Genomic DNA, 15,148 nt, shown 5'->3' on the forward strand with positions numbered 1-15,148 from the left:
CCAATAATTTTCCTACCACTGATGTTAGGCTCACTGGCCTGTAGTTCCCCGGTTTTTCCCTACTCCCCTTCTTGAATAATGGTATTACATTAGCGGTTCTCCAGTCCTCTGGCACATCCCCTGTGGCCAGAGAGGTTCTGAATATATGTGTCAGAGCCCCCGCAATCTCCTCCTTTGCTGCTGGTCCGTTGATTGTAGCCTGCGATATCCCTTTAAGACGAACCTGTCAGATCGCCAGCGAACTAGGAAGAACAAGTTCCGCATTTCCACGTTTGTCTGCGCATGTGTGAAGGCTGGAACTTGCTCTTCCATTTACCGACTAACAACGGTGCGTGTTGTCAAGCTCACCGTTCTTTTTAAAGCAATTTCCGGCCCATTGACTTACAAAATGGTAATGCGGATGATGTTCTTTTTAAACCAGATACTCAGTAAATGAAGTTTTAGAACTAAAAGATGCAGATAGTGTTAGTCCTGGACTAGAATGAATATTTGTCTTCTATTTATTGTCAATTTTTTGTAATTGCACTTTTGAGCGCTTTAGCAGTAATGGTTTACTAAAGTCCAGGCAATATGCATTGCATGTATTTGAATATTTGTAATGTGATATCAGGCATTATACATTAGCTATATGCTTATGTCATTAGGCATAAGGATAGATTCAAGTCTCCTTTTAATGAAATGTACCTCAGTTGATTGAGTAGAATGGGTCAATACTCTCTGGAGTTTAGAAGAATGAGAGGTGATCTCATTGAAACATATAAGATTCGAAGAGAGCTTGACAGGGTAGATACTGAGAGGTTGCTTCCCCTGGCTGGAGAGTCTAGAACTAGGGGACATAGTCTCAGGATAAGGGGTTGGCCATTTAAGGCTGAATGGCCCCTTGAGCCTGCTCCGCCATTCCGTAAGATCATTGCTGATCTTCGACCTCAACTCCACTTTCCAGCCCGATCCCCATATCCCGTGATTTCACTCGAGTCAGTAATTCTATCTATCTCAGCCTTGAACATATTCAATGACTCAGCATCCACAGCCCTCTGGGATAGAGAATTCCAAAGATTCATAACCCTCTGAGTGAAGAAATTCCTCCTCATCTCAGTCTTAAATGGCCAACCCCTTATGCTGAGACTATGTCCCCTAGTTCTAGACTCTCCAGCCAGGGTAAGCAACCTCTGAGTACTAAATTCTACACTTTGAAATGGATCAAATCGTCCACACATTTCTAGCTATCCTTAAGTTTTGAATAGTCACTTTCTACTGCCTTCCAGATTTATCCGCTCAATTATCAAAAATATGGGTTTAAATTTGTATTTGAAACAGAGTCAAATCGTCAATACTGATCACAGGGATTTTGTGTGTACGTTTGTGTGTGCATGTAATCTGCAATAATCTTAAACAACTTTATGTGCGAAATTCTACACTTTGAAAGGCAGAATCTGCCTTAGACAGGCAGAATGGAAAAGAAGGGGACGTAGCCCTAATAATAAAGGATGACATAAGGACAGTGGTGAGAAAGGATCTTGGCTTGGAAGATCAGGAAGTAGAATCAATATGGGTGGAAATTAGAAATAACAAGGGGCAGAAAACACTGGTAGGAGTAGTTTTTAGGCCCCTTAATAGCAGCAATACCATTGGACAGAGTATTAGTCATGAAATAATGGGAGCTTGTAACAAAGGAAATGCAGACTTTAATCTGCATATAGACTGGATAAATCAAATTGGCAAAGGTAGTTTGGAAGACGAGTTCATGGAATGTATTCGAGACAGTTTCCTAGAGCAATACGTCATGGAACCAACCAGGGAACAAGCTATTTTAGATCTTGTATTATGTAATGAGATAGGGTTAATTAGTAATCTCGCAGTGGAAGAACCTCTGGGGAAGTGTGATCATAATATGATAGAATTTCACATACAGTTTGAAAATAACGTACTCAAGTCAGAAACTAAAGTCTTAAACTTAAATAAAGCCAATTACATAGATATGAGGGGCGAGTTGTCAAAGGTAGATTGGGAAATTAAATTAAAGGGTTTGACAGCTGAAAAGCAATGGCAAACATTTAAAGAAATATTTCAGTATTGTCAACAAGTATACATTCCATTGAGAAATAAAAACTCCATGGGAAAAGTGATCCACCCGTGGCTAACTAAAGAAGTTAAGGAGAGTATTAGATTGAAAGAAGAGGCCTATAATGTTGCCAAGAACAGTAATAAGCCTGGGGATTGGGACAGTTTTAGAAACCAACAAAGGAACACCAAAAAATTGATTAAAAAGGGAGAAAATAGAATATGAAAGTAAACGAGCAAAAAATATAAAAATGAATTGTAAGAGCTTCTACAAGTATGTGAAAAGGAAGAGAATAGCAAAAGTAAAAGTTGGTCCTTGAGAGGCTGAGACAGGAGAATTTATACTGGGGAATCAGGAAATGGCAGATGAATTAAACAAATATTTTGTATCTGTCTTCACAGTAGAAGAAACGAAAAGCATACCAAAAATAATGGGGAACCAAGGGGTAAATGAGAGTGAGGAACTTAAAACAATTAATATCACTAGAGAAAAAGTACTGGATAAACCATTGGGACTAAAAGTCAACCAATCTCCTGGACCTGATTGGCCTACATCCCTGTGTTCTAAAAGAGGTGGTTGCAGAGATAATGGATGCACTGGTTACGATCTTCCAAAATTGTCTAGATTCTGGAACAGTCCCAGTGGACTGGAATGTAGAAAATGTTACCCCGCTATTCAAGAAGGGAGAGAGAGAGAAAACAGGGAACTACGGGCCAGTTAGCCTGACATTGGTCATCGGGAAAATACTGGAATCCATTATTAAGGAAGTGGTAACAGGGCACGTAGAAAATCGTAAAATGATTAGTCAGAGTCAACATGGTTTTATAAAAGGGAAATCATGTTTGACAAATTTATTCAAGTTTTTTGAGGATGTAGATAAAGGGGAACCAGTGGATGAAGTATATTTGGATTTTCAAAAGGCTTTCAATAAGGTGTCACATAAAAGGTTGTTACACAAGGTAAGGGCTCATGGGGTTGGGGGTAATATATTAGCATGGATAGAGGATTGGTTAAAGGACAGAAACGAGAGTAGGGATAATCGGTTCATTCTCAGGTTCGCAGGCTGTAACTAGTGGGGTGCCACAAGGATCGGAGCTTGGGCCTCAGCTATTTACAATCTATATTAATGATTTAGATGAAGGGACCGAGTGTAATGTATCCAAGTTTGCTGATGATACAAAGCTAGGTGGGAAAGTAAGCTGTGAGGAGGACAAAAGAGTCTGCAAAGGGATATAGACATATTAAGTGTGTGGGCAAGCAGGTGGCAGATGGAGTATAATGTGGGGAAATGTGAGGTTATTCACTTTGGTAGGAAGAATAGAAAAACAGAATATTTTTTAAATGGTGAGAAACTATTAAATGTTGGTGTTAAGAGAGACTTGGGTGAACTTGTGCTAGAAACACAAAAAGTTAGTATGCAGGTACAGCAGGCAATTAGGAAAGCAAATGGCGTGTTGGCCTTTATTGCAAGGGGGTTGGAATACAAGAGTAGGGATGTCTTACTACAGTTGTACAGGGCTTTGGTGAGACCTCACCTGGAGTACTGTGTACAGTTTTGGGTTCCTTATCTAAGGAAGGATATACTTGCATTGGAGGCAGTACAACGAAGGTTCACTACATTAATTCCTGGGATCAGAGGGTTGTCCTATGAAGAGAGGATGAGTAGAATGGGCCTATTCTCTCTGTAGTTTAGAAGAATGAAAGGTGATCTCATTGAAACATAAAAGATTATTGGGGGGCTTGACAGGGTAGATGCTGAGAGATTGTTACCCCTGGCTAGAGAATCTAGAACTAGGGGCATAGTCACCGGATAAGGGGTCGGCCAGTCAAGACTGAGATGAGGAGAAATTTCTTCACTGAGAGGGTTGTGAATCTTTGGAATTCACTACCTTAAAGGGCTGTGGATGCTGAGTCATTGAATATATTCAAGGCTGAGATGGATAGATTTTTGGACTCTAGGGGAATCAAGGGATATGGGGATTGGGCAGGAAAGTGGAGTTGAGGTCGATGATCAGCCATGATCTGATTGAATGATGGAGCAGGCTCAAGGGGCCGTCTGGCCTACTCCTGCTTCTATTTCTTATGTTTCTTATGTTCTTAACCTTGAATTAGTGTTATTAATAGTGTATCTGCATGGACAACAATATCAAATGACCATTATGAATATTATTAAAAGGGAGGAAATATTTATCAATTTATAGATTTTAAGAATAAATAACATTCAACTGTTCTGAAGCAACTTATAGTTCACTGTGTGGAATACAAACATGAACTGATACTGTTGAACTGGGAAGCATCAGTTATATGTAGTTTTCACATAGAAATTTGGAATACTTATAAAATCCTTTAAGTGAGATTAAGAAACCTTTGTACTGTTTTTGACTTTGAGAGACGTTGAATTTTGAATTATATTTCAGGGAAAGAAAACAAAGACTTGCATTTATACAGCTTGCAACATCTCCAAGCATTTAACAAAGTGCAACTTCACTATTATGCAGGCAAACACAGCAGCCATTTTGTGTAGAGCAAAATCCCACAAATGCCAGTGAGATGAACGCCCAGGTAATCTGCTTTGATTGATGTGAGTTACCACTGCCAGTTTTCTATGGTTATAGCTGAGCTCATCATTTTGAAAAATGCAGCTGCAATTGAGAAAAGCATAGGAAGAGGGAATAAATCAGCTAGAATACTCATTACTATGCTGTGGCCACTACTACATGATTTGATGAAGTGGGTGTGGACATTGGGTGAAGAATGGATTGGGCTGAGCTGTGATGTCCCCCGTCTAGACGAACACTTGGGCAAGGCACCAGAAAACTACACAGTCCTCTTGGAATTGTAGCCTAGCATGAGCCAGTACCTTCATAACATGGTAGGGGAAGTTGGAGGGGTGTGGGGAGGAAGAGCTGTGGTATAATTCAAATCCAGATTATATATATGGAGCACTAAAAAATTGAATTATCAGTAAAACCCTGTAGTGTATCTTCCATCTATTTAATATGAAGAAGGAAAATATTGTAAAATTTTAAAAATGAATACAGCCTAAATGAATCCTGAAAAGTAGATCTTTTTTTCTATCTTTTAATGATATGTTACTTGATATCAACTATATGCTTATGTTTCACTTATGTCTATCAAAATTAATAATACAAATTAAGGAAAAAGGCTGACACTGTTATTTAACTTTCAAACATTAGTCATGCTTTGCACAGCTACATTAATCTATAACAAATGTCTTCCTATTGGGATACATCGTCTAAGGATAACAGAAACAACATTGGTCCCAAGTGGATAATTATAGCCTATGTACAAGTGACAGAGCATGAAAATTTGACAAAGTAAGAAACATTGTAGCAGCCTAAATCTTTTTGAAGGTGTTTCTTGCTACAAAGAAAGCATCCCTTCTAAGAGGCTGATGCTAATGTGTTATTCTTCATTAGAACGATCTTAACAATGTGAGACATTAAAAGACACTGGAAGGACAGCTAGTGTTAATGATTTAAAACTTTACGGGATTGAAATTGGTCTTCGCCAGTAACGCATAACAGGCAGTATCAAATTGTAACGCCCGGTACACTCTCCACCCGATATTCCGTTCCATTGACTTCAATACGACTGAATATTAGGTGGGGAGTATCACAACCTGTTTGGCGCCACTGTCAAAGACCAATTTTACCTTCTATGACTTAATATACTGAATGATGACAAAGAAATTTTTATTTTAGGTTTTAAATAGCTTGCTTTTCTGTCAAATGCTCTTTACATCAGGTGCAATTGTGTTGTGGTTTGCAATAATGCATATGAGTATCCCATTGCTGTTTCATCCAATGCATATCGAGTAATAGTCCACACTAATAATGTGGCTGTATGTTTTTAATAAAATTAAGGAATTGCATCGGCACCGACCTACAAGTTTGGCGCAATCACAAAAAAGCTTACAACTCAAAAACAAAAAATGTGTAACTGGAAAGTAGCACAAGGCCAGTGCTTACAGGCAATTCAAGAAGTTAAAATCCTTTTTATTCCTTTAAATTTCGGGATTTCTATTAGTCTTTTGGGATCGTTTGCCGCCATTCAGTTTGTTTTTCTGTGAAGAGCGAAACCCAGTGACCTCCCATATGGCATATGAAAAAAAAATAGTTACAGTGGAAGTGCAGGAGGATAGGAACTTGTCATGTTTCAAGCTGTAGCTAAAGTTAATATTCCATCTGCTACATAATAGGGAAAAAATAAATGTTAACAAAAGTGTAATTTTTGCTATGGTAGATTTAGAATTTTTTGATGGGACAACTGAACACTATTTGTTAAAAACATATTTCCTGGGAGGGCTAGGGCATGCCTCCTCCCCACTGCCACCACCCCCCCTCCCCACCTCTCCCCAGAAGATTTTCATTTCTGATTTTTGTTTGGTGCATTTTCCAGATTTTTGAAGTGTATTGTGATTTAGCGCTTGAAGCCAAAAGTTGTTTGTTCTGGAATGATTCTATGTGTAGATATTTTAAGCATTAAAATGATCTTAATGGCAGGGCCTCATTTGAATAAATCTCTGCAGAGTACTGCCCAACAACTGGCTAGATTGACTATCTGGCCAGTGAGTGGGAATATGCATCTGGCCACAGGAGGCTGCAGCTGGGGACCCTTGGAATGGTCCCTGGCAGCCAGTGGCCGGGGGTAGCCCAGCAGAAAGAAGGCCCAAGGCTTCCTTGTGAGGCCCAGAGGAGCACTCCTGCCCCTCTTGGCCCACAAGGAAAACTAAAATAAAAATTTTAAACTTACCTTCTGGGCCACGATCCGGTTCCTGACAGGTTTGATGGATGGGAAAGCAGTCACTGATCATTCAATTGAAAATTTCAAAACTGAGATTGATAGATTTTTGTTAGGCAAGGGTATTAAGGGTAGATGGAGTGAATAGTGGAACAGGCATGAGGGGCTGAATTGCCTATTGCTGTTCCTATGTTCCTCTTCTCCCCCGCTCTGGCCTTCAAATAAAATTGCAAACCGGGTCCAAATTATATCATTGGACCAGATCTGTATATTTAAAGTAGGACCCCGCTTCCTTCCTGCGGGTGTTCTGCTCGCCTGCTCAAAAGAGCAGGTTAAGATCAGGACGGGGATGGAAGGCAGCGGGATCAGAGTGCGTAGGTGACCGGCCTTATTTAACTTCCCCACCCACCCGGTTAAAATCGGGGTAAACACCATTTTGAACAAAAAGGGGGCGTTTTTAACCCTACCCTAGGCGGTAAACAAGCTGGTTAAAATCACCCAGGTTACTTACCCGCCGTAAAGCTGTCTGTGATTTTAATCTGCTCTCCTGGACAGATGGCGTAATGGGATATAATCGGAGCCCATTGCAATTTTAACTTGGGCTGAGCGGGAAACCGTTGAGGTTTTCTGAGTCAGAAGGTTGTGGGTTCAAGTCCCCACTCCAGAGGCTTGAGCACAAAATCTAGGCTGACATTCCTGTGCAGAACTGAGGAAGTGCTGCACTGTCGGAGGTGCCACCTTTCAGATGAGATGTTAAACTGAGGTTCCGTGGGCCCTTTCAGGTGGACGTAAAAGATCCCATGGCACTATTTTGAAGACGATCGGGGGGGGGGGTTCTCCTCGATATTCTGGCCAATTTGTATCCCTCAACCAACATCACTAAAAAAGCAGGTTATGTGGTCATTACCACATTGTTCTTTGTGGGATCTGGCTGTGTGCAAATTGGCTGCCGCTTTTCCTACATTACAACAGTGATTACACTTAAAGTATTTCATTGGCTGTAAATCGCTTTGGGATGTCTTGGGGTTGTGAAAGGCATTTTTTATATATGCAAGTCTTTCTTTCTTTATTACTGACTTCATTGGGTGGGCAAACTGGACATTCCACAACTCCCCACCTGATGTACACGATATACAAATATCAGCCCCAATGAGTTGGTGGATTATTTTACTCTCAGGCAGGAGGTTCCAAATGAGATCAATAGAAGCTGTAAGGTGGAGATTAATAAAACAATTTTAACAGTTCCTCAAATCTTTATGGCAAAATATTAGATAATGAATCAGTATATTATTTTCTTCTGCAGTTAGTCATATTATTCAGAAATTATGAGAATAAACCAGAATTGTATGTACAACTTAGTTGCCTATTAACACAACAATAGTTTCTGAAGTAGTTTTTGTTATTAATGACTTATGTTATGCCATGAGTACAACCTCATGTAGATTATGAACCACACACAGTAAAGTCTCCTGAACAGCCAGTTTGATTGATAAATGGTCACACACTCATCCATTATTACTACAAAGAGTGGTTTCTATATCTAAAATGGAGGCAGCATCTCTTATGTGTAATGTGTTTTGGTGGAGTTTGTCAGCAGCATGTAGCATTAGCCTGGTCAGAATAGAGTTGAGCTAATGTGTAGCTGGCACAGCAGGAAGCCATGATTGAAACTGAAAAATCAAGAAATAGGAGTTTAATTGTCTGCTGAAGCCAAAGGTTTCAGTCCTTAATGAAAACTAATGAGGGCCGCAGCTGATCAAGAAACATAAATTCAAGCAGAAGCAAAGCTAACACTTCATTTTCAAGTGATTTAATCGAGACAACACATTCAAGACAAATATTCATGCATCCAATGAAAATGAAATAGCTGATGTATTTGAAATGTCGAAATAAAGTATACCTTTCCTGAAAAATGAGTAATGTGGCACAGAATATATTAACATATAACATGATTCACATGTTCTGTCCTTTCCATTGTGAACTTTTTGGTGCAAGGTCAGTAAATATAACTTCAATGGGTACGATAATGACACATGACCTTTTCATTCCACCTTCAGTGGCACCATTTTACCACTCTCCTCTCTCACTAAATATATTATTTAAAAAGAAAAATTACTCCAAAAGATTTCAAATGCATCAGCTCTCAACGAAGTATGATATAAATAGAACACATGACAGAATGATTTATAACAGCTATCTGGCTTGTGATGGGGATCTCATAACTCTGATGAGCAGTGGGACCTGATGCCACTCAATAGCATGGTTTGTATTAACCGTTGTTCCTACTGTGCACGTTGTCTTAGACCAGACATTTCCCCCATTGAAGATTCATATCCCCACCCCTTTCTAAGAAACAGCATTTTTGCATAATTAACATTTGTGTAGATATCGCTGATAGCCCAGAATACCTCAATAGTTTTGTCACTTTAGCTGTTTCAATTCTGCTATGTTACACCTTTTTGGGTTTTAATATAACAACATAAGAAATAGGAGCAGGAGTAGGCCATGCAGCCCCTCGAGTCTGCAATGCCATTCAAACAGATCATGACTGATCTTCGACCTCAACTCCACTTTCCCGCCCGATCCCCATACCCCTTGATTCTCCTAGAGTCCAAAAATCTATCCATCTCAGCCTTGAATATATTCAATGACTCAGCATCCACAGCCCTCTGGGGTAGAGAATTCCAAGATTCACAACCCTCTGCGTGAAGAAATTTCTCCTCACCTCAGTCTTGAATGGCCAACCTCTTATCCTACTCAACCTCTCTTCATAGGACAACCCTCTCATCCCAGGAATTAATCTAGTGAACCTTCGTTGCACCGCCTCTAGGGCAAGTATATCCTTCCTTAGATAAGGAGATCAAAGCTGTATGCAGTACTCCAGGTGAGGTCTCACTAAAGCCCTGTACAACTGTAGTAAGATATCCCTACTCTTTTATTCCAACCCCCTTGCAATAAAGTCCAACATGCCATTTGCTTTCCTAATTGCCTGCTGTACCTGCGTACTAACTTTTTGTGTTTCTTGTGTGAGGACACCCAAGTTTCCCTGAACACCAACATTTAATAGTTTCTCACCATTTAAAAAATATTCTGTTTTTCTATTCTTCCTACCAAAGTGAATAACCTCACATTTCCCCACATTATACTCCATCTGCCACCTTCTTGCCCACTCACTTAATCTGTCTATATCCTTTTGCAGACTCTTGTGTCTTCCTCACAGTTTACTTTCCCACCTAGCTTTGTATTGTCAGCAAACTTGGATACATTACACTTGGTCCTTTCACCTAGGTCATTAGCATAGATTGTAAATAGCTGAGGCACAAGCACCAATCCTTGCGGCACCCCACTAGTTACAGCCTGCGAACCTGAGAATGAACCGATTATCTCTACTCTCTTTTCTGTCCTTTAACCAATCCTCTATCCATGCTAATATATTACCCCCAGCCCCATGAGCCCTTACCTTGTGTAACAACCTTTTATGTGGCACCTTATCGAATGCCTTTTGAAAATCCAAATATACTACATCCATTGGTTCATCTTTATCTACCCTGCTAGTTACATCCTCAAAAAACTCTAATAAATTTGTCAAACACGATTTCTCTTTCATAAAACCACGTTGACTGTGCCTAATCATATTATGATTTTCTACGTGCCCTGTTACCACTTCGTTAGTAATGGATTCTAGCATTCTCCCGATGACCAATGTCAGGCTAACTGGCCCGTAGTTCCGTGTTTTTTCTCTCTCTCTCCCTTCTTGAATAGCGGGGTAACATTTACTACATTCCAGTCCACTGGGATTGTTCCAGAATCTAGAGAATTTTGGAAGATAGTAACCAGTGCATCCACTAGCTCTGCAGCCACCTCTTTTAGAACCCTAGGATGTAGGCTATAAGGTCCAGGCGATTTGTCAGCTTTTAGTCCCATTAGTTTGTCCAGTACTTTTTTTCTAGTGATATTAATTGTTTGAAGTTCCTCACTCTCATTTTTCTTGGTTCCCCACTATTTTGGTATGCTTTTTGTGTCTTCTACTGTGAAGACAGATGTAAAATATTTGTTTAACGCATTTGCCATTTCCTGATTCCCCAGTATAAATTCTCCTGTCTCAGCCTCTAGGGGACCAACATTTACTTTTGCCACTCTCTTCCTTTTCACATACTTGTAGAAGTTCTTACAATCCATTTTTATATTTCTTGCTCGTTTGCTTTCATATTCTATTTTCTCACTTTTTATCAATTTTTTGGTGTGCCTTTGTTGGTTCCTAAAACTCTCCCAATCCCCAGGCTTATTACTGTTCTTGGCAACACTATAGGCCTCTTCTTTCAATCTAATACTCTCCTTACCTTCTTTAGTTAGCCACGGGTGGATCACTTTTCCCATGGAGGTTTTATTTCTCAATGGAATGTATATTTTTGAGAATGTTGAAATAGTTCTTTAAATGTTTGCCATTGCTTTTCAAATGTCAAACCCTTTAATTTAATTTCCCAATCTACCTTTGGCAACTCACCCCTCATACCTATGTAATTGGCTTTATTTAAGTTTAAGACTCTAGTTTCTGACTTCAGTATGTTACTTTCAAACTCAATTTGAAATTCTATAGAATCATAGAAAATATACAGCATAGAAGGAGGCCATTCATCCCATCGTGTCCATGACTGTCGAAAATGAGCCACCCAGCGTTTTCCACTTTCCAGCACTTGGTCCATACCCTTGTAGGTCATGACACTTCAGGTTTACATCCAAGTACTTTTTAAATGTGTAGAGGTTTTCTGCCTCTACCACCCTTTCAGGCAGTGAGTTCCAGACCCCTACCACCCTCTGGGTGAAACATTTTTCCTCAGCGCCCGTCTAATCCATCTACCAATCACTTTAAATCTATGCCCCCTGGTTATTGACCTCTTTGCTAAGTGAAATAGGTCCTTCCTATCCACTCTATCAAGGCCCCTCATAATTTTGTGCACCTCAATTAAATCACCCCTCGGCCTCCAAGTTCCAAAGAGCCGATCCAATCTTTCCTCTTTGCTAAAATCCTCCAGTCCTGGCAATAGCCTCGTAAATCTCCTCTGTGCCCTCTCTAGTGCAATTACGTCCTTCCTGTAATGTGGTGAACAGAACTGTGTGCAGTACTCAAGCTGTGGCCTTACTAATGTTTTATACAGTTCCAGCGTAACCTCCCTGCTCTTCTATTCTATGCCTCGGCTAATAAAGGAAAGTATTCCATATGCCTTCTTAACCACCTGTCCTGCTACCTTCAGGGATCTGTGGACATGCACTCCAAGGTCCCTCACTTCCTCTACACCTTTCAGTAACATATTATGATCACTCTTCCCCCAAGGTTCTTTTACTGCGAGATTACTAATTAACCCTATCTCGTTACATAATACAAGATCTAAAATAGCCTGTTCCCTGGTTGGTTCCATGAATTATTGCTCTGGGAAAACATCTCGAATATATTCCATGAACTCGTCTTCCAAACCACCTTTGCCAATTTGATCTGCCCAGTATATAAGCAGATTAAAGTCCCCCCTGGTGACTGCATTTCCTTTGTTACAAGCTCCTATTATTTCATGATTAATACTCTGTCCAGCAATATAGATACTATTAGGGGGCCTATAAACAACTCCTACCAGTGTTTTCTGCCCCTTGTTATTTCTAATTTCCACCCATATTGATTCTATTCTTGATCTTCCAAGCCAAGATCCTTTCTCACCACCGTCCTTATGTCATCCTTTGTAATTAGGGCTACACCCCCTCCTTTTCCATTCTGCCTGTCTTTTCTAAATGTCATGTACCCTGGAAGATTTAGTTCCCAGCCTTGGTCATTTTGCAACCATGTCTCTGTAATGGCTATTACGTTAAACCCATTTATCTCTATTTGTGCAATTAATTCACCTATCTTGTTACGAATGCTCCATGCATTCAAATAAAGAGCCTTTAATTTAGACTTTTGACCATTTTTCCTGCTTTGACCTTACTTGTTGTTGCACTATTATTGTCCCTTCTTGCCACACTCTACTTACCTTTACCCAAGCCACTGCACTGTTCTATTGTCTTAACTTTTCTCATTAGATTTCTAAATTTCCCCTCACCTGAACACGGCCCCCCCCCCATTTTAGTTGAAAGTCCTTTCTATAGCCCTAGTTATTCGATTTGCCATGATGCTGGTCCCAGCCCAGTTAAAGTGGACCCCATCCTTCGGGACAGCTCCCTCTTTCCCCAGTCCTGGTGCCAGTGCCCCATGAATCAAAACCCCTGTCTTGCACACCACTCTTTGAGCCATGCATTTAACTCTCTGATCTGTTGTCCATATGCCAATTTGCACGTGGCTCAAGTCACATATGAAGTCTAATCACGTCAGTAGATCTCTCCGGTCAGGAAATTGTTTGTTTCTTCCCCCGCTTTGCACCATACCTTCGCTGGAAGTGTGGCAGAAACCTTATTTGCACATGAAAACATGGATTCTGCCACACTTCCGGTGGGGTAATGCCGGAGAAGGAGGAGCAGATCTGAGGAATTTCCCGGCCATTATATCCGGCATCCTCCTAGCACCCCTCCTGATAACCTCATCACAGCCCCTAGTTTGGGAACCTCTGTCTCAGCCCACAAAAATGATAAAATATGTGTTATGATGTAGTTATGTCCAACTGAATTTGGAATAGATTTAATATGCTTTATTAATGTATTATGTATGTAATTGCTCTGTTTTCTATCATTCACATGAAAATACTTTTCCCGGTAGCAGAGTTTCCTAAGGGAAGCATTTAATCTCAGCTATTTGGCTTGCAAGTGTAACAGATTTGTTCCCTAATAGAAATGGTACCAAAAGCTTTTAAAGTGCTTTTTAATATTTCTGGGACTACATTCCCCTTTTTCTAGGATGAAAGAAAATGGCTTCTTAGCAACAATTGGTAATCAGAATTGCAAAATGTTGATCTTTCAGGTAACAGACCTCAGTAATATAAAGAATGTGACAAGGCTACCAAAGGGCACAAAGAGGCATGCTGTCGTCATCATTTTCAGTGATGATACATCAAAAATCTTTGCATGTGAGTCAGGTAGGTGACACATACTTTTCTGAATTAATTGTGAGCTGTAAGTTTAAAATGCTTAAGTCTTTACCATTATATTTGTTCACAGCTTTCGTCTTGTTTTCAACGATATCAAGAAAACAACTTTAAAAATAGCAAGAAAAGAAAAATTATGATACAGTGCACTGGCATCTGTAGAGTTAGTGCAGCACCCTTGCATTCAACTACTGGGGACTATACCTCTTTTGTAACTCCCTTGAATCAGCACCATGTGTCAGCCTAACAAAACAGCAAAGGATGCTTACAGAAACGAAAGCTGTTGACTACACAGACTGCAGCGGTTCAAGAAGGCGGCTCACCACCACCTTCTCAAGGGCAATTAGGGATGGGCAATAAATGCTGGCCTCGCCAGCGACGCCCACATCCCATGAACAATGAAAAAAAACAGCCAGTTTTACCAATGTCCCTAGTCTGAAGCCAAAATGAGTAAGAGCAATAGCATATCAAAAATTGCAGACATTTAATTGAATTAGCATTTAAAAAGCAGGAAAGAGAGATAAATAGGCAACTGTCCAGTGTTTCTGATCATTCAGTGGTTGTGGTGCTTGTGTTATTGGTGGGGACTGCAACTTTGGGAGGTGAAATTGGTCTTGGGGTAATCTATGACGGGCGATAGCACGTTGGAAGCCCGTTTTACACTCTGCCCGATTTTCTTTTCCATTGACATCATTGGGCAGAGTATAAAATGGCCGGCTGAGTCGCTATTGTCCGTCCTGTGTTCCTGCTCCAGACGAATTTCATCCCCTAGATGCTGTGTTCCTTAACTATCTCTCCTAGCCTCTCGCTGTTCCACTTAAAGCATTGAGCAGCAGAAGGTGTTGGGTGCTCCAGTACAGTACGAGCCAGAGACCACCATGCTGAACCTGTAGTGTGTTCTGGTTAGACTGCACTTTGAATATTCTACTATTCAGTTCTGGTCACAGAGACACAGGTAAAACAGCCTGGACCTAGAAGCAGCACCGAGAAGGCTTTAACGCCGATCCCTGGTGTCAGAGGACTGAATTATGAAGAAGAATTGGAAAAGCTTAACTCATTAGTCTTAAAAGGAAATGAATAAGGGAAGATCTTCTGAAAGTATCTAAGATGGTATGTGGAATAGAAAAGACCAAACCTGAGCACGATTTCAAGTTTACTAGAATGACACCTGGACGCCAAGGGTTAAATTATGTGGCGGCATTACACAAACGAGGGTTGTAATCCCTGGAATTTAGAAGATTAAGGGGTGATTTGATTGATG

At 40.3% G+C, this 15,148-nt stretch overlaps 1 protein-coding gene across 2 annotated transcripts in view; it reads left to right on the forward strand.

Moving 5' to 3' along the window:
• Nucleotides 1–15,148, forward strand: part of LOC137335482 (docking protein 5-like) — a 288,256-nt gene that overhangs the window by 163,786 nt on the left and 109,322 nt on the right. For both annotated transcript variants that reach the window (XM_068000829.1, XM_068000830.1), the window contains exon 3: nucleotides 13,764–13,878. In XM_068000829.1, the coding sequence (XP_067856930.1) occupies nucleotides 13,764–13,878 (115 nt within the window). The remainder of the gene's footprint in view (nucleotides 1–13,763; nucleotides 13,879–15,148) is intronic.

The sequence above is a fragment of the Heptranchias perlo genome, chromosome 19, assembly GCF_035084215.1.
Source record: "Heptranchias perlo isolate sHepPer1 chromosome 19, sHepPer1.hap1, whole genome shotgun sequence".
Taxonomy (NCBI): domain Eukaryota; kingdom Metazoa; phylum Chordata; class Chondrichthyes; order Hexanchiformes; family Hexanchidae; genus Heptranchias; species Heptranchias perlo.